General features: G+C 40.5%; 1 protein-coding gene across 6 annotated transcripts in view; it reads right to left on the reverse strand.

Annotated features, from left to right (window-relative positions):
- The window catches only part of RCAN2 (regulator of calcineurin 2), a 254,032-nt gene that overhangs the window by 10,948 nt on the left and 216,709 nt on the right, over positions 1 to 26,375 (reverse strand). For all 6 annotated transcript variants that reach the window (XM_033102530.1, XM_033102529.1, XM_033102532.1 and 3 more), the window contains 2 exons: positions 10,867 to 11,040; positions 7,080 to 7,251 (listed from right to left, as the gene is read on the reverse strand). In XM_033102530.1, coding sequence (XP_032958421.1) covers positions 7,080 to 7,251; positions 10,867 to 11,040 — 346 coding nt within the window. The remainder of the gene's footprint in view (positions 1 to 7,079; positions 7,252 to 10,866; positions 11,041 to 26,375) is intronic.

Genomic DNA, 26,375 nt, shown 5'->3' on the forward strand with positions numbered 1-26,375 from the left:
TTTTGGTAGGCCCTGGAAAAAAATGCTATATAGACATGAGGGTGGGATCAATCATTGAATAGCAACTCTGTCCCTTTCCTTTTGTGCAGTAGCAGTTTCTTTCAAAGAATGCCATCTCAGCCTGAGTGCCAGAGAGTATAAAGCTAAGCACAGACCAACCCAAATAATTTCATTGGAAGTTCAGAGAACAGTCTCATTTAAACAACCACCGCCATCACAAAGAACATGCACATCATTCTTACTGGCTGTTAGACATTATTCCAAGTACTTTACATACCTTAATACATATAATGACAGAGGAAACAGGTCTGAGGATGTCCTGCTAAACAATATTGCTCAGAGCAGAATGATCACCACCATCACTTTGATAGTTTCTACATGCCAACCCCTGGGCTAAGTGCTTTACGAATGAGGTGTAATCAAACAATACAGTAAATGTTTACATTAAAAAAAATTATTACAGTTAAAGACACATTGTCATTAATACCCCTCAAAATACTCCCACTTGCTTCGAACACACTTATCCCATCGTTCTTGCCACTTTCTGAACCAGTTCTGGAAGTCCTCTTTTGTGAGTGTCTTTAGTTGTGCTGTCATGGCTACCTCAATGTCTTGAATCATTTTGACTTTGGGGACGACCCAGAATTTGCACGGTGCCAGATCCAGTGAATAAGGTGGGTGAGGACACACCGCAATGTTTTTATTTGACAGAAATTGCCATATACCAGGAGCGACATGTGACACGGAGCTTTGTCATGATGGAGGATGATTTATGGCACACTTTAAAACACACCTTCTTTCAACCGTGGGTCACACCCAACTGACTGCACCGAACACGTCAAAACTTGTCACACACTGTTACTAAGGTTCAATGCACAGCTTCCCGTATTGAAGATCCCTGCCTTTCTGTTGGATGGCACTCGGCAGCAGCATTCACCATATTTTGTCATCACAATGGAAAGGCTCCGTGTCATACATCATTTCTGCTACGGCAATTTCTGTCAAATAAAAACATTACACTGTGTCCTTATCTACCTTATTCACTAGATCTGGCACTGTGCGACTTCTGGCTCTTCCCCAAAGTCAAAATGACCATGAAAGGTAAACGTTTTGAATCGATTCAGGACATCGAGGCAGCCACCACAGTGCAAATAAAGATACTTACGAAAGAGGACTTCCAGAACTGTTTCAGAAAGTGGCAAGAACGATGGGATAAGTGTGTTCAAAGTGAGGGGGAATATTTTGAGGGGAATTAATGGCAGTGTGTCTTTTACTGTAATAATTTTTTTTATTTAAACATTCACTGTATTTTTTATCACACCTTGTATATTAATTAGTCCATCTTCAAGATGACCTTGCAAGTTGTCAAATAAACACCATTAAAAAGGAAAATGAGGCAGAGGGGTGAAGTAAATTGCTCAAGGTCACCACAAACAAGCAGTAGAGCCAGGACTCCAATCCCAGTCTGCGAAGGTCAAAGCTTGACCATTACATTGCCTCTGACATTTAGGGATAAGGCTGGTGCAGAAACGACATCAGGGCTGCACACCACAGACCTCCCAGCCTCTGTAAGTCTAGTATGAAAATAGGTCAAGTGACCGGTTTTCCTATAGTAACAAAATACTGAAGTGAGCGATTGGAGTCCTCTTCCTCGCCGCCCCCATCCTTAGTCCGGATCCACATCAAGGGAAAACAGAAGGGGTTCTTGTGAAGATGAAGAGAGGTGGGGGGAGGGAGAGAGAGAAAGAGAGAGAGAGAGAGAGAGAGAGAGGAAACTTCTGTAGTTTTGTTATAAGAGGTGCTCTATGTCAATAAAAGACAGTTTGCTTATCTTCTGGGCATTTTTAAGACTGGATTAGAGCCGTCTTTATTTCCTCCTGAGTCACTCAGTGCCTAAAGTACTTCATGGAGTCAACTGATTGATTGAGGACCTGAATTAGTGGTTGAGACAAAGACATGGAGCCCTAGAAGGAAGGAAAGGGTGAGAAAGACTAAGGAAACCCTACAGGGAGAAGGGGTGGGAAAGTCAAAGGAGAGCGGAGAAGAAGGGCTCTCTGAAGCTTGTGAGGTAGGATAAGAGGAAAGTAGCTGACAGAAGAGAAGAAAGAGCTGTTTGTCCAAGCTATCTGTATACTTGGTCATAGAGTCGTGAGGTTTACCTTTCTGGGAAAGGCTACCCTGTCCTACCTTTCCCAACATGAGGGACCAGGTCAAGGGAATAGTTACGGGGATGTGCGAGTGCATGTGTATTTTGGTCCTGTGTGTTTTTTTAGTTTTTCTACCATGTGCATATTTTACCTGCGAAATAAGAAAAGGAAGTATTTTATATTGCCACTCAATAATGATTGAAAATAACTGTGGAATATATGCTGAGAAAAAAAGCCTCTTAAAATTCTTTTTTCCAGGGAAAATTCTTTGAAAGGAGATGGAAAATTATGAGCATATGTTCCGGGATCAGAAATCTGCATCCCTTGGGTGGGGAGTGACACATAGAGACTGCAGTAACTGGAACACTGGAGATTGGCTGTTTTGTTTGCTTTTTATATCTGTGATCACAAAATGGCAATTGTTGAACAAGAATTGAGTCTTATATAAGAGTCATACCACATGCACCCAAAATATAGGTGTCCATCCATATTTTTAAATGGAATTTTCTCTGCCTTTGAATCAATTAGCTTGGAATAGAAAATGTTTCTTCTTTATAAGTTACATGAATTAATGAAATATATTCTTGGAGGAAAGAATATATATCAAGCAGCAAACCAGCAAAATTGCTTCAGTATGGCATGTTTTGATGGAGAAGAGTTTGGAAAAAAATCTAAATATAGCAGATGTACGCAACTTGAAACTCGAGCACCATTTTAAGCCTTCCTCTGCAGTTAACTAAAATTGATCTCCCTAACAAAAGCTAAAAATAGTGGGCGGAAAAAAAAGGAAATAGACAATGACTTTTCATATCACTCCCTGCAGGCATTTTCAGTGACAATGAACATGACCTTCCAGAGCCACAGCTAGACAGCAGAACAAAGGCTGGCATTTCACATCCCACCTCTGATTTACCACCCATTTAGTATGTCCTACATCTCTATTTTGCCATTTTTGCTGATTGGTAGAGATAAGCTGTTTTGCTGGGCTGGGTTTTTGTTTTCTTGTGTTTTGTTTTACACCCGAAAGAACACCGCACTATACTGTTTCTGGAGTCAGGAACAATGGGTATTATACAATAAACCAAAATAAATACTCAGCTAATTCTCTACCTGGTCAAAGTCCACCTTATTTTGTCTAGGTCACTGTTAAATGATGGGCTTCTCTAAAGTCCAGGGAGACTAATATACATATAGAAAACTTCTATTTTTATAGACATGATGACTGTCCTTTAGACAGAGTAGAGAAAGACAAATTCTGATCCACATGTCCCTCGGGACAAAAGAGGAAAGCACCTAATATGTCCTAAAGAGATAGTGCAGTGGATGTGTTTTAGAGGCGTGTCAATAAGCAGAGGAACAAAACGTGGAGGCACAAAACGAGGAAGTCGTTTTGTGTTTTTAAAATTTCCTTATGCAACACTCTTGAATTTCTTCTGGAGAAATTAAGTTTACTCTTTAAGAGATCTCTCTGGTTTCTCAACTGCCCCCTCCCCCACCTCAGTATGCTTCGTGCCAGTGGCTGAGGGACATATTTTAACTTACCAGCTGTGCAGCCTTGGGCAAGTTACCTAACCACTCTGTGCCTCATATTCCCCAGCTGTATACATGAGCAGAATGACAATGCCTGTCTCACAGAACTGTTGTGAGCATTAATTGAGATAATAGACACACAGTAAGCCCTATGTATAAGCTTAAGCCATTGTTTCTATTTAAGCCCCCCCCCCCCATTTATCTATTTTACTTACTTTGTGGATCAAAAACAACATACAGACATGGGGACAATGATTAAGAGTGTTTGAAAGAGTGTTTGAAATGGTGTTCTCATGTTTTCCAGAATATAAACTTGTTCTCACTACGATAAATAGAACCGAGAGATGCTTCTCCAGTATTATGTGGCCCTGGTCTCGTGTTGTAACATCCTGTTAAGGATTTCAAAGGAAACCCACAGGTTTGGGTTGATCATGGTTCCTTTGGAATTGCACTGTTCACTCCAAGCTTGTTTTAAGAGCCTCTCCGGAAGTTCCAGGGAGTTCTGGAAGAGGGTCACCAGTGTTCTTTTCTTAGAGAATGGGGGCGTTGTTTTACCCGTTTGTCTAAGCCCAGTCCTGCGTCCTCACCCTCACAGGTGTCCTCCGTGAAAGGGTTTTAATAACGCGTGTCATTGCCTTCCATGGTCAGCGAGATGTGTCACAGCTCCCACAAGCCAGCCTGCTTGCAGACCTGATCCTGCGTACCTTCTCGCCCTGTACGCTAGCCCCAGGATGTTCTTTCCTTAGACTCACTTTTTCTCAGTATTTTCTAATTTATGCATCTCTTCTTAGTCACCCAGCTCTACCAATGTAGCGTTAGCAGTCTCTCCTCCAAAGCAAAACTCCATTCCTTTGATCATTTGAGATGCTTTTCTCTGCTTTCATTCTAATTTGTTTCTGCACTCCCAAAACTGAGGTCATCCCTTCACATGGAATGAGTTATAATTTGTTCCTGAAATGATTCTGCTGAAGGATTAAAAATGAATTTTACTAAATCATTTTTTTTTTTTTTCAAAAGGAAACGCTAGAAGTCCTCTCATTGGAGAAAAGCTTAATTTAGTGCTGCCTGGCTCAGTATGGCTAAAGCCATAGAAAGGAACAATTTGCCGGGGAAGAAATTATCTCTAGGCAGGCTAATAGCTCTATCTAGTCACTCATTCATGCACTCAATATTTATTGAGCATCTACTATGTGCAAGGTGCCATTAGGCACTGGATACCAAAATAAATAAAACATGCTTTCTCCTCGCAAAAAGTAGGGAAGACAGGAAGTTGAACAATATAAAATTACCATAATGAGAAGTGAGCATTTGTGCAAAGTGCCATGAAGAGACTGCAGGAACAACTCCTTGCTTTGGCACCTCACTGGGGAGTGGGTAGAGATGTGGTTGGGGAGGGTGCAGGGTGTGGCCCCCCTCCCTCATCATTGCAGCTGAAACAGCTGCCAGAAGCCCAGGCCTCTAAAATGACCTTTGTGATATTTTCAACTCAATTGTTACATAGAAATCATTCATCTGTGTGGGGTGAAGAAGCTTCAAGGACACAGGAAAAGGACAAATAAGTAAATAAATAAAGAGAAACAGCCTCAAATTACTGTCAAGAGATGGAGAGACAGGTATCCCAGGGACAAAATATCAGTCATTCTTCGAAAGCAGGAAACCCTCATATTCACACGTGCACATGTAGTACGCAGGCCTCCTTTTTGCACACTTACCAGACCCTGGGTCAGGCTTTCTTCAAGTTAGAGTGGTGTTAGAGATAATTGTCAGTTCAGGGTTAGGATACACATTTTGCCTGTGTTAGAGCAGAGGAGGTTTCAAGTCCACTGGGGCAGCCAGTGTCCTTAACAGAAGGCCATTAGAAGTGGCTGAATGAGGGTCAGAGGAGCCAACTTTGACATTTGCCTCTGCCACCAACCAGCTGTGTCACCTGGAGCAAGTTTGCTCACTGCTCTACAGCTCAATGTTCTGTTAAATGGGGATATTAATCGTTCCTATCTCTGCTTATTAACCAGGTCAGCCTCACCCTAATCTGAGGACTCAGGAGGGTGACCAGCTCTCCCTGCTTTGCCTGGGAATTTCCTGGTTTTAGCAGTGAAAGTTCGCAGGAACCCCTCAGTCCTGGATGAACCAGGACAGTGGGTCGCTCTAATTCCCAGGTTTCTCACATTTCAGTGTATGCAAGAATCAACACATGGGATGATTAAAACTGCAGATTTCTGGGAGGGGTGATTCTGGTCCAAATGTTTTCCTGTCCACACTAAAGGATACTGGCAAAAACTTACACATTTATCACCCCTGACATTTGACATTTGGCTAGCAGTGGCCCTTGAATTCATCTACACATCAGAATTACCTGGGAGCTTTTTAAAATACATGGATGCCTGGACTTTACCCAAATCAATAAAATTAGAACCTCTTGGAGTACAGTCAGGGCATTGGGATTCTATTTTTAAAGCCCCCTCTCACCTCAGGAGAACTACCTTTAGTAGAAGGAGCAGATGCAATGGCCATTATTTCCCTCGGGATCCACAGTACCTAAAACCTCAGCTGCCACCTGGTTGCAGACTCTCCATTTCCCACCATTTCCCCTCCTGCTATACTATAGAAAACATACTTTGGAATACAAGGTGGCAGATGTGGCAACATCTGCTGAAATTGAGGACAATATCACTTCTAAGTATAAAACATAAAGAAACTTTTGGACGAGTGCATAAGAGATAAGTGTGAGAATGCTAACTGTAGCTTTGGCTGTAATGGCAAGAAGCTGGAAGCAATCTAAATGTCCATCAACCAGAGAGCGGATGAATCAAGTGTGATGGTATATTCACGCAACGGAACACTATATTGCAGTGAAAATGAGCGAGTCTGAGATACATACACCAACATTGGAACAAAGTGATCTCAAGATGCTTCTAAATTTCGAGGCTACTGTGACCAACTCCTTGGGTACTTAGAGGCTTCACTTACAAGACAGGCCAATTGTCTTGTAGCAGAGGGTTCCCTGGGCACACCTGTGACAGCAGTAAAACAGGGAGGCACAGCATGGAGGCCTCATGCCAGCTAGTAGAGCTCATTTAGCCTGTTCTGAGGAAACAAATTTCTTGTGATACAGAGAGAAATCTCATAAGAATTAGGGAGCTCTTTGCAATCTTAAAATATCCGCACTGCAACCCAGAATTTGCACAGCCTGACATTTTAGTACTGGTTCCTGAATTGCTTTTAAACCGGTACAAAATGTGATTCTGCATTCTCATTCATCATTCTCTCATTGTCCACATACAGCAATAAATCCATTAGAAATGCAAACGTGACCATGAACCCAGGATTTCAAGGTCGTTCATCTTGTTTGGCTTTTCCAGGTTGCTGACAAATGTTTATTTTTAAAAGGGCCGCAGAGCTTACCTGGTCCGAGCTTGGCCACGGCATAGAGGAGGTCATAGTTGAGGACTGGCGTGGCGTCGCTGATGGGCTGCCAGCCCACGGGCGGAGAGGCAGGGGGTGAGATGAGAAACTGTTTGGCGGGCTGTGGTGGAGCCAAATGCAGTTTGTCTCCATCTGTCTCTGGAGTCTGAACCTTTCAAACAGAGTAGAAAAGAAGACACATGATTCATTATGGCTTCTGATGTGCCTCATTGGCACACTAAGGTACAGTGTCACTATTAGCCTGTGACAAATGAAGCAATGAACCAGGCTACACTAGTACTACTACTAATGACTACTTACCAGACACCACATGCTCAATTATCTTATTTCATTCATAAAACAGTAGAGCTCAATCTTCAGTGTGCATCAGAATTAACCTGGAAAGCTTACTAAAATACAGATTGCTAAGCCCCACTCCTGGAGTTTCTGATGCAGTAGATCCGGGGTGGGGCCCAAGAATTTGCATTGTTAACAAATTCCCAGGTGATGCTGACGCTACTGGTCCCCAAACCCACCTTTTCCTCTCTCTCTCTCTCTCTCTCTCTCTCTCTCTCTCTCTCTCTCTCTCTCTGTCTCTCTCTCTCTCCCCTCCGTCCCTTCCTCTCTCCCATTTTCTCCTTTCTTTCCTCCCTCCCCCCTTCCTTCTTTCCTTCCTTCCTTCCTTCTTTTCTTCCTTCCTTCCTTCCTTCCTTCCTTCCTTCCTTCCTTCCTTCCTTCCTTCCTTCCTTCCTTCCTTCCTTCCAATTGAGGTGAAATTCACATAACATGAAATTAACCATTTTGAAATAAACAATCCAGTGGCATTTAGTATATTCCCCATGTTGTACTAATAGAACCAAACATCCCTTCCATCTAGATCCAAAGCATTTTCATCACCCCACAGGAAAACGTGTACCCGATAAATAGTTACTACCACACTTCTGTCTCAAGTCAGACTCTGGCAACCACCAATATGCTCTCTGCCTGTCTGGATTTACCTATCCTGGATATTTCATATAGATGGAATTATGGCATATGTGACCTTTTGTGTCTAGCTTCCTCCACTTCTTAGCATAACATTTTCAAGGTTCATCAGTGTTGTAGCATGTATTAGTACTTCATTCCTTTTTATGGTTGAATAATATTCCACTGAACAGATAGACCTCAATTTGTTTATCTGCTCACCCACTGCTGGACATTGGGTTATTTCTACCTTTTGGCACTTTTGGAGGAATGCTGCCAGGAACATATGTGTACACATGATTGTTTCAGACCATTTTCAATTCTTTTCAATATATACCTAAGAATGGAATTGCTGGGTCAGATGGTAACTCCACGTTTAACTTTTTAAGGGTTTTAATAGATGAGGAAACTGAGATTTCTATAAGTCCCACAAGTAACTAGCAGCATAAGATTCGAACATGGGTCTGAGGCCAAAGTCTAAATTCTTTTTCTTTTTAATTTTAACTTAATTTAATTTTCTTTTATTGTGATAAGAACACAGAACATCTCATGTTAAGTGCACAACACATTGTTGTTGATTGTAGGTACGATGGGGTAACGGCAGATGGCTAGCGCTTATTCATCTGTTTTGACTGAAGTTTTATGCCCGTTGATGAGTAACTCCTCGTTTTCTCCTCTTCCCAGTCCCTGGTGACCATCATTTCACTCTTTGATTCTATAAATTTGACTATTTTATGTATCTCATCTAAGTGGAATCATGCAATATTTGTCTTTGTATGACTGGCTTACTTCATTCAGCGTAATGTCCTCAAGGTCCATCCATGTTGCTGCATGTTGCAGAATGTCCACGCTACCCAAAGTAATCTACATATTCAATGCAATCCCTATCAAAATCCCAATGATGCTTTTTTCACAGAGATAGAAAAAAAAATAATTCTAGAATTCATACAGAACCACAAAGACCACAAATAGCCAAATCAATCTTGAGAAGAACAGCACACTTCCTGATTGAAACATATATTACAAAGCTATAGTAATCACAATAGTAGGGTCTGGCACAAAGCCAGGCATATACACAAATAGAACAGAATAAATAGAAAGCTCACAAATAAATCTACACACATAGGGTCAACGGATCTTCAACACAGGTGCCAAGAATACGCAATGAGGAAAGGACAGTCTCTTTAACAATTTATGTTGGGTAAACTGGATATCCACATGCAAAAGAATGAAATTGGATCCGTATTTTATAACATACACAAAATCAACTCAAAATGGATTAAAGACTTAAAATCTAAGACCCGAAACTATAAAACTCCTAGAAGAAAATACAGGTGAAAAGTTTCATGACATTGGCCTTGGCAATGATTTCATGAACATGACACCAAAAACACAGGCAACAAAAACAAAAATAAACAAGTGGAACTATATTAGACTAAAAGTCTTCTGTGCAGACAAGAAAACAGTCAACAGAGTGAAATGGTAATCCACAGCATGGGAGAAAATATTTGCAAACCATGTATAGGATAACGGATGAGTCTTCAAAATATATGAGAAACTCATATAGCTCAATAGTGAAAACAAACAAAGAAAGAAACAAAAAACCCCCAACAACTAATAACTCAATTAAAAAATGGTCTAAGGACTTGCATAGACATTTTTCCAAAGAAGATATACAAATGGCCAATAGGTATATGAAAAAATGCTCACTTAGTTCACTAATCATCAGGAAAAGGTAAATCAAAACCACAATGAGGTATCACCTCACACTTGGAAAAACAAAAGACAACAAGTGTTGGCAAGCATTTGGAAAAATTAGAACACTTGTACCCTGTTGGTGGTTCCTCAAAATATTAAAAATAGCACCATAGTATGATCTAGTAATCCCATTTCTGGGTATTTATCCAAAAGAATTAAAACAGGCTCTTAAAAAGATATCAGCACTCCTGCGTTCATTGCAGCACTATTCTCAATAGCAAAGATATGAAAACAACTTAAAAGTCCATAGGTGGAGGAACGGATAAAGAAAATGTGGCATCTACATAAAATGGAATACTATTCAGCCCTGAAAAGAAGCAAAGTCTATATTCTTTTCACTGTACCATCTTTGTAAACTCCAAAGGTGGAAACAATCCCTACTGAACAATAAGAGATGGGTCAAGATATCTAATGATGAAGTTAAGACACTGATAGAATGTTATGAACATTGATTTTCTATGGCTGTGGACTTTGTGTCCTTTGTCAAGAATTACTCATCCCTTTTTGAAATAGCCAGTATTTTTTTTTTTTTGTATTAAGTAAAACACAAAATTGATTCTTGTAATGATCCATAGCTTGTAATGATTTCTCATGAATGTGAATCACTGAAAAGGTATACAGTCTACTAAGACTGTCATATAATTTAAGTTTTAATTATAACTTAATTAGGAAGTTTAGGCGTCGTTGCAATTAGATCATTCTTTACAACTAGCATTTTTTGTGCATTTACCATATGTGAGGCACTTTAATACTCAATAATTCATTTAATCCTCATAACAACAGTATAGGGGTGTATATCATCATCCCCATTTTATAGATGAGGAAACCGAGACCCTGTGAGTTATGTAACTCGCCCAGGTTGGAGCCAACTTTCTCAGCCCTCAGAGCCTGCCATTTAAACCTCCATGTTGTCGCTTACTGCGAATCATGATATAGGTTTATTTCTCAGTGGACTAATTATGGACTACAAATCAATCTGCAAGTAGAGAAGAGCTCCATTTACATTTTAAACAGAAAAAAAAATAATGTATGGCAAACGGATTAACTTTTCTAAGAATTACCTTACCTGTGCAAAGTAGAGTTTTAATTTTTTCCCTCTGAACTGGGTTTCATGAAGCTCTATCCTGGCTCGGGCTGCAGATTTGGGATTGCTGAAGTTTATTCGGACACGTCTGAAACTTTTAAATAGCTGGAACGTCACACAGTCATCGTAAGTCCGGAACAGACCCTCAAATTTTTCCTGATAAAAACAAACACAGAGGAAAATGCATTGGTCCTGTATCTGACATGATGCCTGATCTGACAAAACAAATAACTAAGTAAGTAAATAGTCTGTCCCTCACATACATTTAAAACAGAACACTGGTTATGTATTTTTTTCATCCGTCGCCCTGTTACCAGGTGCTAAACATGCCTGTGGATTCAGTTGAAGGATTCATAACCAGTTTTCAGGGATCTGTAGAGGATAAATGTGCATGAAAAACCTGAAAATTATGCAAAACGCTGAGAAAGGTTCTGCATATATGTATTTCTTTCTGGGGAGAGAGATCATAGTTGTCATAAGATTCTCGAAGTTCATTATCTCCAAACCATTACAGTTACTGAGCAAACAAAGCATGTGGTAGACATTATTAGTGATGCTTGATCTTGGTGGCACTTTTGTTGCTTAAAGATATGGGAGCCCACACTCCCCAACCCCTTCTAGTCACACAGTGCCATGTGATTAGTCCTGGTCAAAGAAATGTGTAGAGAAGGCAGGAAAAAGTCCTTGAGAAAAGTTTCAGTCTCTTCCTCTGAAGATGTCATGTATTCCAGATGGTACAGCAGACAGAAGCAGGATTCTCCTCAGCCTGGGTCCCTGAGTGGCTGTGTGGAGCACAGGTATCTTTCTCCCTGCTCCCACCCCATCCTATAGATGACTTTGCCTTGTCCAAGGGAGAAAATAGCCCTCTACTGCATTAAACCACCGAGATATGGGGATCATTTTATTCCTCAGGCATAACCAAGCATACCACAACACAAAGCAATTATTTAAAAATTTCACTTCAATGCAATTTTCAATTTGATTGAATAAATCTCTATTAAATGCTCACTTTGTACAAGGCATGGTCTCTAGGTTTTAGGAGGATACAGAGATGAATTTCGTTTTGTTGTGACTCTCAGTGATCTAATGTGAGAGGCAGACATAGACACAAATAAGAGAATACCCATATGACTGAAAAAAAGCATAAAAGAAAAATTAAAGAATAATATATACGTGTGTGTGTGTGTGTAACACCATCTGTCGGGTTCCTCTTAGCTTAAAAAAAAAATCCTTATTTTAAGTAACAAAACCAGTGCATGTTAAGTTATTGCATATTCTTAAAGGACAAATTGCAATTAAGGAAATGACTTCTATTCAACAAAACCCTGATTCTTTCATTTCTACAATGAGAGGTATTTTGTCATAAGAGTGCGTACAAGTGCGAAAGAAGATGCACAAAAAATTAATACTGCAAGATTCATTGAATTTTGATGGGTAAGGGATCTAAGGGATAATTAACTCAACCTTTCCCTCCTCTCCTGTATCATTTTACAAATCAGGACTCCGAGGTCTGAAGAGATAAGGACCTGCCCATGGTCACATGTCCAGTTAGTGGCAGAGCCACAACCTGGCCAACGTCCTTGTGACCCAAATATAGAGATGTTTTCAACTGCAGAAAAAATTACACTGCCAGATTGAGAGGAAAATAACGTTGCTTAAATAAGAGCAAGAAACGAATAGCAATAAACTGATCCAATGCTCATGTGTGACTCATCTAAGACGATGTGGGGTTGTAAAATCCCTGACCTCTACTTGCATAGGAAGAGGGAGTCATATATCAGAGAAGGTCGTCCTGCTTCTTGGGCATCCAGATGCACTTGTCTCAGACCCCACGTCCCTGGCTTGTGATCCTTCCAAATGCTATTGCCCATTTTTCAGATTCCCCAGGATGTGGCCCTCCATATTCGCCCCATTTTTGACTCCTGTGTTTGTACACACTCTCTCTTTAATACCATATCTATCCAGTACAGAACCCCAAAGAATGCACTCAAAGCAAGTTTTGTTGTTGTTTTTTTTTTTAAAGTTTCATGACAGTATAGAGAGTGGAGTGTTTATTTCCCCCACTTTTCAGGCCTCAATTCTTACTCCCCTTTCTCTATCACGAGTAAAACAAGAGTCTTTCCTCGTCTGTTCCTTGGCCATTTTTTTTTTTTTGGTCTCATCACTCGAGCCTTCGGTTCAGCCAACTCCCAGGACTGGGGCCTCAGCTACCACTCCTAGTGGGCTCATTAAGGAATTCTTTCCCAATGACACGGTGCTTTCCTGAACAGAAATCTTGGTGAATACAATGCTTTTTGGTTCCCCAGAATGATATGATAGTATTCTCAACTGGTCAAATCACAGCTGGTGGTTTGATTAATTTGAGGAATTTTCTGGAATGGGAAGGAAGAATTAAGAGATTAAAAACTCTTCGTTCTATGTAGAGTATCATCTTTTAGGACAACATCCTTGGGTTTTCTTTGTGGCTTGACGTTTTTCCATTTCCGCTGCCCTATCCCCACTCCAAGGCCTCAGCCTGGGCATGAAGACAAGACTCGGCGGGGGAGGTGCTCTTTTTCTCTGAGTCTAACTCACTGCCTTTCATTCTGTATTTCCTTTGAACGTCCCACATCTCATTTGATTAAAGCCGGGTGGCCTTCAGAGCCTGGATTAGGAGAAAGGAATCAAGGAATCCAGGCTTTAAGCTTAGAGGGGAGGTGACAATAATGACCTATGTGCTCCTTTGTCGGAAGGCCTTGGCTGATCTCCATAATGATGGCAACTGTTTTCCTCGCTGCTCCTCAAAAGAGGGCTCTTGGCAGCTACAACCATCAAGCCAGAGTCGGCAAATCACAGAAACCTTTTGGATATCCCTTGTTTGGGGCGTAGGCAGATAAGTCCGAAGAGCCCTTTCACCAAAACTGGTGCTCGGTCCAGAGCTCAGGGGCTAGGGTTTTCACTGGACCATCTGCAGACCGAACTCTATAACGATAATAATAATAAACAAATAACATTAACTTGACGTGTCCTCTCTGCACAGGTCTTTTGGGAACTTGTAGGGGGTGGGATTCTGTGTGTGTGTGTGTCGGGGGGTGATACCTGGCTGAGAATTAGGAACTTGCTGGCCATCTGGATTTTTTTTCCATAAGTGACATGACAAACGTTTCACTTGCTGAGGCAATACGATACCAGATCAAACTGGTTAGAGGGAGCTCCAGCACAGTGAACCCACCAGATATACCCTGAGGCAAAACAGTGACATGAACAGAGCCAGCTGCAGAGGTCCTCCACCTGCCCATACATCAAATCTTCTACGGTTTTGATGCCCACGTTTCTACCAGGCACATAGTAATATTTTGTCGTCCACTGGCAGGCATTTCCTCCTGTGTGGTACCCCACAAACCCAACAAATTCCTCATTTCCTCAATAGTTATTTCTCTTTGTAGCCACTGGTTTGAGTAAAATTCTATAGCAGCCATCTCAGACTTTGGTCTCAGGACCTTGCTATATTCTTAAAAATAATGGAGGATCCTATAGAACTTTGGTTAATGTAGGTTTTATCTATCAATGTTTATTGTACTAGAAATTAAAACTGAGAGATTTAAAAATATTTACAAACCCATTTACAAGTAATAATTATAAACCCATTATATGTTAAAATGATATTTTTATGAAAAAATAACTGTTTTCCAAAACACGAAATAATTCAGTAAGAAGATTGTCCTTGTTTTACGTTTGCTAATTTCTAACATAATAGAAGATACCTAAAATTCATATCTGCTTCTGTATTTAATTTGTTGCACTACGTTGTTTTGTCTGAAGGGTATAAAGAAAAACTGACCTCACCCAAATATGTGGTTGGAAAAGAAAGGAGTATTTTAATAGCCTTTCAAATTATTGTGAGTATTCTTCCTTGATGTGGTGTTAAAACTTGACAAGTGGCAGTCACTTAAAGTGTACTGCAATGTTGAAACTGAAGCCATAATCAAACATTTTTATTTGATTACATTAAAATTCATTTATCTATTTTGTACCTTGAATGGATTTTTTACTGATGCATGATTCTGTCATAGTGTGCATTGGTCCTTTGGAAAATATTGGTTCCCCGAGTTATTCGGCTTTTCCAAACGTTGACACATTTCACTACACAATATCAAAAATCACATTCATTGATATTAACACGTATCTTATCAGAAAGTCATTACAGATTAGAAAGCTGTCAAATTCAAATTTTCCAAAATTTTGGTGGATACAAATTTTCCAAAATTCTAATTTTTGTTTAAAAGTTCAGTTTTTATCATTGGCAGCAAACATTGTCGGTTATTTTCCTTGAAGTAACATGCTCACTCATTCATTTTTGAGATAATGGCTGCCAAATATCTAAGTCTGCATAACAACAGCTTGTCTGTTAGTTGTTTTTTCAAGTCAAAATGGTGTTGCATAAGAAAAATAAGTGCCTAGCTCAGCTTAGAACGGCTCAGAATGTTTCCTCAAGTCAAACATTGTATTTTGGTATGCTACAGAAATGCTTTATGTGTACTCCCCATTTCATTATTCAGATTATTAAAAAGGCTCAAGGGTAAAGAATTAATAAAATTCATAACTTACCAATTCATTAAGACTATTCTTATCTAAAATTGGTATTTTCTTTCTTCCTTTTTTTAATTGTGAGTGTGTGGCTGTGAAGGATACAAATACTGCTAGCACAGGTTGGTGCCACTGCATTGATTGATATCAAAGTTTTAACCACCACTGCTTTTGTGCCGTGGGTATAAATGTCAACACGGTTGAAATGGCAAATCATGTCTTCGTATTAGGTTGCTGCAAAAGTAATTGTGGTTTTTGCAATTATTCTTAACCTTTTAAACTGCAATGACTTTTGCACCAGCTTAATATTATTATGAAGATAGTTTTGACCTCAAGGGAAATGGTCTTGGGAATTCCCAGGGGCCTGTCAACCACCCTTTAAGGACTGCTGTACTAAGGACCTCAGAAAAAGTAAAGATTTGGTTGGCTTCGGGTGAAGACAGGTGGTCTTGTGAGGATCTTAAGGAAGAAAAGTGATCACACAAGGACCTGTGGGCTTAGAAATTGAAAGCTGCAGGAAGGGCAAATAGGATGAGGGTGGTGTTGGCAAAAGTGAAACCCCTGGGGATCCTACTGGGAGCTATCTGAACATGTGGAGGTGACACAGATTATTATAGATTGCGGAGTGAATAACAGGGAAAAAGTTGGAGAAAGCGAGTTTTGCAGTGACAAGGAGAGAGGGGCTGATAACCACACTGGAAGTCAGGGTCACGAGAAGATTCTCAGTAGTGCGGGGAGACACTGATTGGTTGAGGAACTAAAACTACTGGTGAAGGAGAGAGAAGAGACTGCGAAGGGAGAGGGTAGTAGATGATGGAGAAAAGAAGAGTCTTCAGGAACAGTTGCAGGCATTACTTCCTGTGAGAGAGGAGGTGACTAGGTAAGGGTGGGTGAGTTTGGAAATGGAAGAAGCAAAACCAAAGATGGCTTTTTTTTCCTCAGGAAAGTGGAAGGTGAGCTCCTCTGTTCAGAGTAGGGAAGGTGAAGGGCGACTGAAGGCTTGAGGAGCTTGAGGAAGCTTTAGAACAGCTGCTGTCATCAGAAGGAAGGAGAGTCAATCTGGATGAATAAAAGGACTGTGTTATGGGTTGAATTTTGTCGTCTCCCCCCTAAAAATATATTGAAATCCCTAGTACCTCAGAGCACGACCTTATTTGGAAATAGGGTCACTGAACATATAATTAGTTAAGATGAGGTCATACTGGAGTGGGTTGGGCTCCTAAATCAACATGACTGCCGTCTTTATAAGAAGACAGCCATGTGAAGACAGAGAGATGTAAGGCAAACATCACATGAAGACACAGGATTATAGGGAAGCATTTCCAAGCCAAGGAATGCCAAGGATTGCCAACAGAATGCAACAACCATGAGCTAAAAAGAGATGAGGGAAGATCCCCTACAGGTTTCAGAGACAGTGTGGTTCTCCTGACACTTCGATTTTGGTCTAGCCTCCAGAACTGTAAGACAATGAAGTTCTGTAACTTTTAGCCACTCAGCTTGTGGTACTTTGTCACAGCAGCCTAAGGAAACCAATACAGGCAGTTATGCAGCACTAAGTGACCAACTGAATCTGGGGGTGACACAGTTTTAATAGAATCAGGCAATACAATTACGCCATTTTTCTTTTTGTAGGAGAACAGGAAGTAGAGAGCGGAGTAATTCCAGGACCGGGTGTGCAAGACAGGTGTGTGTACATGTGTGTGTTTGGGGATAGGGAGAGGGTGGAACAATAGAATGTTCAATATATTCTACTTGATTGGTTGATGCTACAAGGTATTTTATAGAATATTAAAATATTACCTTCACAGTAACTCTACACCAGGCAGGCTGCAGATAAACGATATCATCTAATATATTATCGCACTGAATCCTCACTTTTCTAAACAGGCCCTTTGAGGGAGAGTTGGAATTATCATCCTTGACTAGTGTAGGAAGCAACTGAAAGCCAGAGAAGTTAATGACCTTCTCCACAGTTACCCAACGAACGAGTTAGCAAACCCAGAACCAGTAAGCTCTAGTTATCTATTCTACATAAATAGCATTGATGAAACGCAAACAATTGAGAAGTCTGAAAAACAAGAATGAGAAAACCAGCTTTCCCCATCAATTGGAAAGAACAGGGTTGTCCCTCAGGATGTGGTACCAGAGAAGTCCAGCGGAGCCTTTATCTGCATTCCAAACAATGCTGTATGCCTTTATGTATTTTTCAATTTTCTCACTTATGATCCCTTTGGGTATAAATCATCTTAATATGAAATTCAGCTTCTCTCAAAATGACACAGATAATACCTCCCAGAAACTGCCAAAAAACGAAACAATTCATTTAGACTTATCACCTCTGAAGGGATACCACGAGCAGGTCATGTGCCACTCCAAGTTTCGGGATCACCTTGGATTTTCCAGGCAGCTTAGGAGGGCCTCCTGTCAAGGGGACTTCTATTGTAAATCTTCCATAAGGCAGACTCCTTTTGTGAAAGGAATAACCAGGCCTGCACGGAGGGTTTTATACATCTGGATTTTAACCTGTCAGGATTTCTTAGGTCAGGTAGACTTGTATTAAATCATGCTTTGTTGCACTAATGGTCTTGATAGGACCTCAATAAAAAAATCATCATGGAAACGAGGCTCTCAACCCTCCTTAATTGATAAAAGAGGTGGACAGACCTCGTGTCACATAACTGTTTCAAGAAAAGAGACTTCACTGATAAAGACACAAATGACTTTAGCATTTCTCCCTGGAGTCCTTGGGGAGACAGAGATCTAAACCTTGACCTCAAACTCTAAAAGGACCCGCTCTGTCCTAAAACCTCCTGGATTCACCACTCGATTCTCTCAGCAGAATGCTTTCGATGGTCCATGTTTGATTCCATTCTTTCGTTCCCAGGGGCGGCCCTAATGTTCCCTGTGGCTGGACACCACTGTTATGCGAGAATATGTTTTTACTTCTCTTTGGTTAAAGAAGTCTCCATTTCTGTGATTCCACCAAGCCATCATCCATGCATTTAGAACTGGAAAAACAAAAACCACAAAACTCCTCCAAAACTAAGAAAATGTACAGAGACTATAAACTGGAATGATCTTTGAACAGCAGTGAATCTAAGTATTGGGGAGCCTGAAGCTTTGACAACCTGGGAAGCCCTCTTTAGGCAAACTCATACAAAATTCAGCACAAAAGTGGGATTTTTTTTTTGTTGCTATTTTTAGAATGAGAAGAAAAAACTCATAAGGAATAACTTTTGTCAATTTTATCAAAAACTATATGACCACGTGAACACAATGCCAGAGCCCTACCAGGGCTTTGGTAGAGGCCCATGCAAATGAGGGCCCTACAGCTAATACTTCATTCACTTTCCAGGAAATGTGACGAAGAGACTGGGTCTACTGTGCCATCACCAAGGACTCTGGAGTCTAGGTTTTGAGAACAGCTAACACAAGTACAGCACTTACATTACTTCTAGCTGATGAGGTTTATTTCCCTAATGAAATGGTATTTGAATCACCAGAATGAGAGCCAAGCAATTTGCATCTGTAAAGTTTCAGCCCATGTACCATATTATAGATGGCTATGATGTGAACCCACCTGAACCCAAGATGGAGTACTGAGGAGGAGGCTTGCTTAGGGGCTTGCTTGATACCTGTCCTGCAGGTGTTCAGTAAGGGGTGGTAAGTGTTAGATGAGGGGACTGAGAGATGAACCTACGTGTGGCACCATCTGCATGTCTAGGACCCGTGTTGAGTAGAACTCTGTGCAGTGTACTCTCCCCTGGAATGAGTGAAACCCGCCCAGCATCTGAATGGCTTGTTCGGTGGGTCACACTGCCTCCATCACGTGCCCAAGGGTTACAGAACCTGGCTGTGCCAAGCAAGATACCATTTGAGGATGCCTGCATGCTTCCTGCCTGCCTCCAGGACACTTGTAAGCCTCACAAGGGTGTCTCTGAATACATAGGAAGTATTAAAGAGGAGCACCCCAGTTACTGGGGGTAAGAGGGGTGCACCTGGCAAAACTGGAGACTTGTGAGAGAGTTGTGATGAACACAGGTCTCTATCACATGCCACAAAATTGGCCATATCTGCCTGGTGATAAATACAAAGAAAGGATCTGACGGTCCTTTTATAGCTGCCACATTTCAGTTTATAATATCATAGCTGCCTTGGTTCAAGGCATTTCCTGAGGGCTAATGACAGTTTCATCCTTCTCTGGGCCATCAACTCCTCTTCTCTGATCATCAATCTGCAAGAATGAGTGGGGCTGTCATCAGCCCTGATTAGATAGATGCTCTAATTGTGCATGTGTAATTGATGAAATACACAGCCTCCTTTACAGCTTACCCAGTCTCATAAGACGACAGGAACGGCATTTTAAATCCAATGAGATATTGATTTTTCTATTAGATGTAGGTAAAGAGAGGCAGCATAAGGCCATGTTACCAGCACAGGCTCTAGAGTCACTCTACCTAGTTCAAATCCTAGAACCCAGGATTTGTGCAACCCTGAGCAATTAACGTACCTATTTGACACCTCAGTTTCCTTATCTGTAAAATGGGGATAATAACAGTATCGACTTCATAGGAGTGTCCTGAGCATTAAATGAGTTAGTACATTTAAATTGCTTAGAAAGGTGCTGAGCAGAGTGTGGCGTGTGTGAGCTGTTATTACTATGAATCCCGGAAGATAAACAATGTGTATATATGTGTATATTTGGCCTGCTGGTTCTAGCTGTATGAATCTCCCTCTAGCTAGATCCAAGTATATCTATATCTATGCCTACATCTATCTATGTTTATGAATATACTTATACCTGTATCAAATCCTTAAAGATTGTAAAGAGCAATTATAGGAATGCCCAGAGTAATATCTAAAAATTAAGTCTAATTATACTAACCTGATTTTATAGATGTTATCATCTACTTAAAATGTAGAGTTCAAATTAACCATCAAGATTTCTTTCTTGGCTGCTAAGCTTTAAAAGTTTCCTCTACAAAAACATCATGGTAAATTAAATGATTCTAAGGAGGAAATCAACCAGGTCATTACCTTCAGTCCTCCTTGTGAAGATCCTTCGCCATCAGCAGGGGTTGGGGCTCAGAGAGACAGTGAGCAAACTACAAAGGTGCAAGCCACTAGCAAAAACATCAAAGCTCAGCCCCAGAAGCCACTGGTTAAGCCCCTCCCACCTGACTCCTTCGCCTGTCCCCACACACTTCGACTAACTTTTAGAAAAACCCATCTCCACAAACTCTATTCTCCAGATTCAACTGTTTCCTGAACATTTCCTTTGGGGTAGCCAATAGGTGCCGTAAACTTAATGACCCCAAAGCCAAGTTCTTCACTGGGGCCTCTAAATCTTCAGCCCCTCTACCTCAGTGAATGGCCCCATCCTTCAGAGTTGCTCAAGCCAGAAAGCAGAGTATCATCCTGATCTTTTCCCTCTCCCTCGCCCCACATCCCACCAGTCACCAAGCCCTGTTTGCTCTCAGCCTTTCATGACTATCTGCCCTTCATCTCACCCCCGATTCTTTGGCTCACCACAGCTCACATTATTACTGCGCTAAGTCTCCCGGCCTTCAGTCTGGCCACCCTCGAATCCTCCTTGAAAGTCTATTGCAAGAGAAGTCCTTTTAAAAGAGAAAATTCTGATCGTGTTTCTCCTCTATAAAATCCTTTTCGCGTAGGTTTTGTGGCAGTTATAAAAGGACATAACTTTTAGCATAAGGCTTGGCTTAGCATTAAAAGCCCTTTATAAAATGGCCACCACTCTCCCCACTAATGCCGTATTCTACTTTCCCCCTCACCTGTCCTTTATACACCAGCCAAACTTCCACTTACAGGTTCCCAAAGCAGGCTGTTCTGTATCTTTAAGCCTTCTCTCACCTGCTCTCTCTTCCGCCAGTGATACCCTTTTCCTTTAAGTAACTTCTTTTCCCGTATGCTTACTTTTTCTAGTTTTATTGAGATATAGCTAACATATAACATCGTACAAGTTTAAAGTCTATAACATGATTTCATAAGTGTATATACTGCAAAATGATTAACACAGTATGATCAGTTAAGATCCATCACCCCATGTAGCGACAACCATTGTTTCTTGTGATGAGAACTTTTAAGATCTACTCCTTAGCAACTATCAAGCATCCAGTACAGTGCCATTAACTATAGTCCTCATGCTGTATATTACATCCTCGTCAGATAACCTCTAATTGTCTCTCAAGTCCCAGTTTAGGTCTCTATCTGAGAAATCCCTCCTGCATCTCACTGAGGTGTGAACATCCTTCCAACTCTGTTCCCATAACAGAGTCATCCAGTTAGTGAGGGGAGCGGCTCCCGCATTAACTAAGCTATAAGAACTTCAAGAGCCAGAGTGGTTCAGTTTTTGTTGTTGTTGTTGTTGTTTGTTTTGGTCCTATGTCCCTTGCTCATGTGTTCATTATTGAGTGCCATCTGTACCATGCAGGATGCCTGCACTCTGGGAAGGGCTCATTTGGTAATGAAATGAACAAGGCCATGCAAATAGCACAGTCCCCCCCCCCCGACCCCCACTATCTTTTGGTGAGTTTTTTCTCCTCTTCAAAGCTACCCTTCAATAAAATCAACACATATGTATTAAACATATGGATTAAGATGCTCCATATAATAATAGCGAAGCCAAAAACCCCAAATCAAATGGTACATGTTTCCTCCCAGAAGTGTTTCTTGATCCCTTCCCCTGATATACCCTTCCTCCATCTAGGTTGAATCTCTACTTCCTTCAATTGTTTTACAGCACTTTGAATCTCGTCTCAGAATAATGTATTGAGAGAGAGAGAGATTGAGAGAGAGAGAGAGAACAGGGGTCAAGAGAAACTTCAGGGAAGAAATGGTAAATGAAAGAGGGTTGGAATTTTGACGTGTGGAAAGGAGGTAGGAGCCCTTAGAAGAAGCTTTTTCTTCCAGGCAGGACAGCAGCATTATCAAAGGATTTATATATAATCTGATGTCACCTCTAAGAAAATTTATTTTGGGGGGCTGAGGAAGAAGAGGACAAAAATAAGAAATAGTTGGTCCTAAGCCATGTTTCCGTAGGCATGGCCCAGCTGCTCAGTCACACTGCTATTAAATACTTAGAGAATTGTACAAAATGTAAAACAAATGAGATTTGAAATTGTATTATTTTAAGGGTCAGCTCTTACATGTTTCTTACAACACTTATTTTCCTAGCAATATACCCCGCTGAACACATTTCATTTGAATTCTAAACTACGGGTCATGAGCCTGCAGATGCAAATGGGAAAAACTGCTCACCAGCGAAAATACCAATTTAGAACATTATTTCTTTCCAGAATGCCAAACAGTGTTGTAGCGGAAAAGAGGTAGGAAATGTACTTCTAAAAACAAGTAGTGTTCTATCTTCTCAAGACTGAAATGAAGCCTCTGTTTTAATATAGGGCTGTCAATAATGGATGAGGACATTTTTAGTATGTTTAATGTTAAAAGGCTAATTCCTAAATATGTTCCATATCACATCCTTCTGAAGACAGACGATTTAAAATTTAATACATTCATTTTGCCATTTGGCATAAGATCAAAGTAAGCTTTTCAAAGGCAGTCTGGAATCCTTAACTTATTTTTCCCATGAAGTTGAAATGTCATTTGCATTTTTTTGAGATGCAGATATGAGCAATTTTTTAGACTCACCCTTAAATCTACAAAGAAAGTGCACAGCTTGTTTTGCTCCTCATGGGCTTCCTTTTCCTCCTCTGCCTTATACCTTTTTCATTTTGTTTAGGTTCTCTTCTATTTTTTATGTAATGACATATAAAGAATACGTGTTCATGGTAAAAAACCTTAAAATTTAATCTCTTATGTTCCTTGAGATTTGAAACTAAAACGATTGTTTCAACCCATCACAAATTTGGGATGCAAGATACCTAAAAGACGGTGCTGTTCCAAACTGAAACGTGACAGTCATCTCCCACGATGACCAATTCTACAGCTGTCGCTGACACTGAGCATACTTTTGGATGGCGATTTTGCACAGTGGTTACATTTTCACTTGGACATTTAAGAGACAGCAAGGAGGTACTTCAGGTATGGCTAAGAATGGCTAAGGTTCAAATGGGGGGCTTTTGATGTGCCAAGCCTTCCCTAAGCCGCTTCCATAAAAATAACACATTTTATTCTCATAATGAGCTTATGAGGCAGATGAAGAAATGGGGTGAAAGAGATTCAACAGGATGCCTAGTATGGCCAGGCAATCAGTGACAGAATGCAGATTTCATCCCAGATAGTCTGGAACCTGTAGTTATTGTCTTAACCTTCAGGCTACCCGACCCACGGCAAGAGAGAAGTTGGGTTGTTGCGTCTCACTCAATTAGATGGACACATCTTTTGTCTTCAGTCAGTTTTGCCCATGCATATCTCACAGGCCAGCAGCAGTGTTTAGAATTTCTGTGTAATCCTAGGAAAAATGGTTAGAACCCAAAAAGAAGCTTTGTCTGTCAAAAGGATGAGAGCTTTACATAGGCAGTTCAGACTGAACGCATCTGCAAATTGTACCAGTGATGAAACTCCACCTGAAACTATGTTTCTTCCACAATACACACACTGGCGTGTGTTGCACACAGAATGTCAGGATTGTTGAACATAAGCCTGATTTAGGGCCCAAACCATTGCCAGCCAAGAAGGATGATTTGACCAAGAATTCTCTTCTTTTCATGTAATAGAAAGTTTGGGGAGAAGCATGCAAGTTGAATGAAACCAGTAACTCGTCATCACTGTCTGCTATAATTGAGATCATTATACGATGTCTTGCTGAAACCAGGACACTGTGACGGGTGTGCAGTGCTATGGATTATGCTGGGACCTCAGGATGTCCTGGGCACACTGGAATAAGTGGTCACCAATTGGTTGTTTCCTGAGTCACTGATTCTGAAACTGTGGCCCACCAGAAAGATGTGACAGCCCTCCTGATGGGTGCATCCTGTCTGAACATGTATATCTTCTCTGCAGTTCTCGGCAGCAAATCATACCATAGACTTATTTCCTACAAAGAGCTACTTATTTGTATGAAATCTAATGAGAGAGTTACAGAATACATTTTGAAGGGTTACTAAAATCCATCAATGAGTGTATCAAACGATTCTAGTTAGGTATCCAACTGAAAAAAATCTCACTGCTGCACAACTCTTGGTACCACTGCCCACGACATACCGAGATTTGGAATTCCTGCACCTCTCAGCAATAATAATAATAGTTAACCTTTACCAGACCTTCTTAAGTGTAGGCACTATTCTAAGTGCTGTAGGGGATCCTGACAATCCAACCTGTGGATCACTGCCCAGCAGAAGCCCAGAAGGCTTGTCAAATAAGTACTATCTCAGGTCCTACGCCCGGAGATTTACTGATTCAAAATTTGCATTTCAACAAGCATCCCAGATAATCAGGATCCCCTTTAAATTTGAGAAGTACTAGATTCGGAGATGGGGGATGGACCATTTGAGACTTAAGAGCTTCCAGACTTAGTGAATAAACTGATTTATGTAATTGTGCTACTGAGAATTACCAGTGCTGCCCTCAGTGTCAGCGGTTTTCAATTCTTTGCATTAATTTATACATTTATAGAATTACGCTTGGCAATTACTTGTGTTGATCGCTCTGTTCTTATAAATACAAGGGACAAACTGTCTCGACCCATCAAAGAGAATCACTGTTAACATTATATTTAATAATAGCATTATATTTATCAATTTTACTTAAATTGATCAGAAAAAAAACATTTAAAGCAAAATAAGAACTTGTTGACTTTCAGAAAAAGACTTCTTTAAAACAAGAAATATTATTCTTCTAAAGTTTTAAATAAAAAGTCTTAAGGAAAATAGGTTTATGTTTTCAGGTATAAAAATCTAAGTCAAGTGTCATGAAAATCAGAAGATAATGCTGATATCTAAATAAAAATTTAAAACCTCTATTATTTAATTTGAAAAAGACCCTAAGCTTACTTAAGAAAAAAATCATAGAAAAAGGCAAATTTGTAAAATAGTATGTAAAACTAGCAAAAGCACTGGCAGGAAAAAAAAATAGCAGCATAGTGAAGGAACTGCAACCAGTATGTATTAATACAATAAGTATAAAATAGACTAAGCAGAACTATTAATTACACTCCTAATTCTCCTCACTCTTAAATTTCTTGAGCTGTGGGGCTTTGGATTTTTGTTTCAGAAAATACTATTTCTTTCACTTCATTAACGGCGCAAAGTTTCACTTGTTCATTATAGAACCATGTCTGTCTCATTTTTTCTTCCCAGAATTTCTAAAATGCCTTTCTATTTTTATTGCAGAGAAGAGTCATAAGGTTTTATTTCATTATAGTAACACCATAAAATTGTACTTCCAGGTTCCTAATTATATAATTTGCATTATCATATCGAATGTCTTCTTAAAGTAATTCACCATAGGCTCCTTTGAATTGATGGTCCATATTCAACCAATGAAGTTTTAGGCCTGTGGTACAATGGTCGTAACAAGATTTCTTTTCATCTCAGTCGTGGGCTATTTCTACTGTTCTATAATATGAATCTTCCTCTTTCTTGGAGTACTATTTTCTGTGATGTGGGAAAACGTCTTTGAGTGGTTCCCCTTCCCATACAAAGGTGACAAGTGGTAAACATTCTAAGTCATCGCATTGTCAGATATGTATATATTTTGCCATCACATTAGACTGATAGGCCCAACAAAGCCCTCAGCAGTTCCTGTGACAGCAATGGGGGTGGGGGTGGCCCCCATTCAGGACCGTTGTTGGATGACAGCTGTCCCTAAAGAAGGGGCATGGCCATGGCCTTGGTGAGGTGACTCCTCTTTCTCCTTGTCTGAGGCCCATTCTCACAGGGGAACTCAGCCGAGAGCCTTACAGCTGCAAATTCTTCAGAAACTGGAGAATGCGTGCCTCA

This window comes from Rhinolophus ferrumequinum, chromosome 3, assembly GCF_004115265.2.
Source record: "Rhinolophus ferrumequinum isolate MPI-CBG mRhiFer1 chromosome 3, mRhiFer1_v1.p, whole genome shotgun sequence".
Taxonomy (NCBI): domain Eukaryota; kingdom Metazoa; phylum Chordata; class Mammalia; order Chiroptera; family Rhinolophidae; genus Rhinolophus; species Rhinolophus ferrumequinum.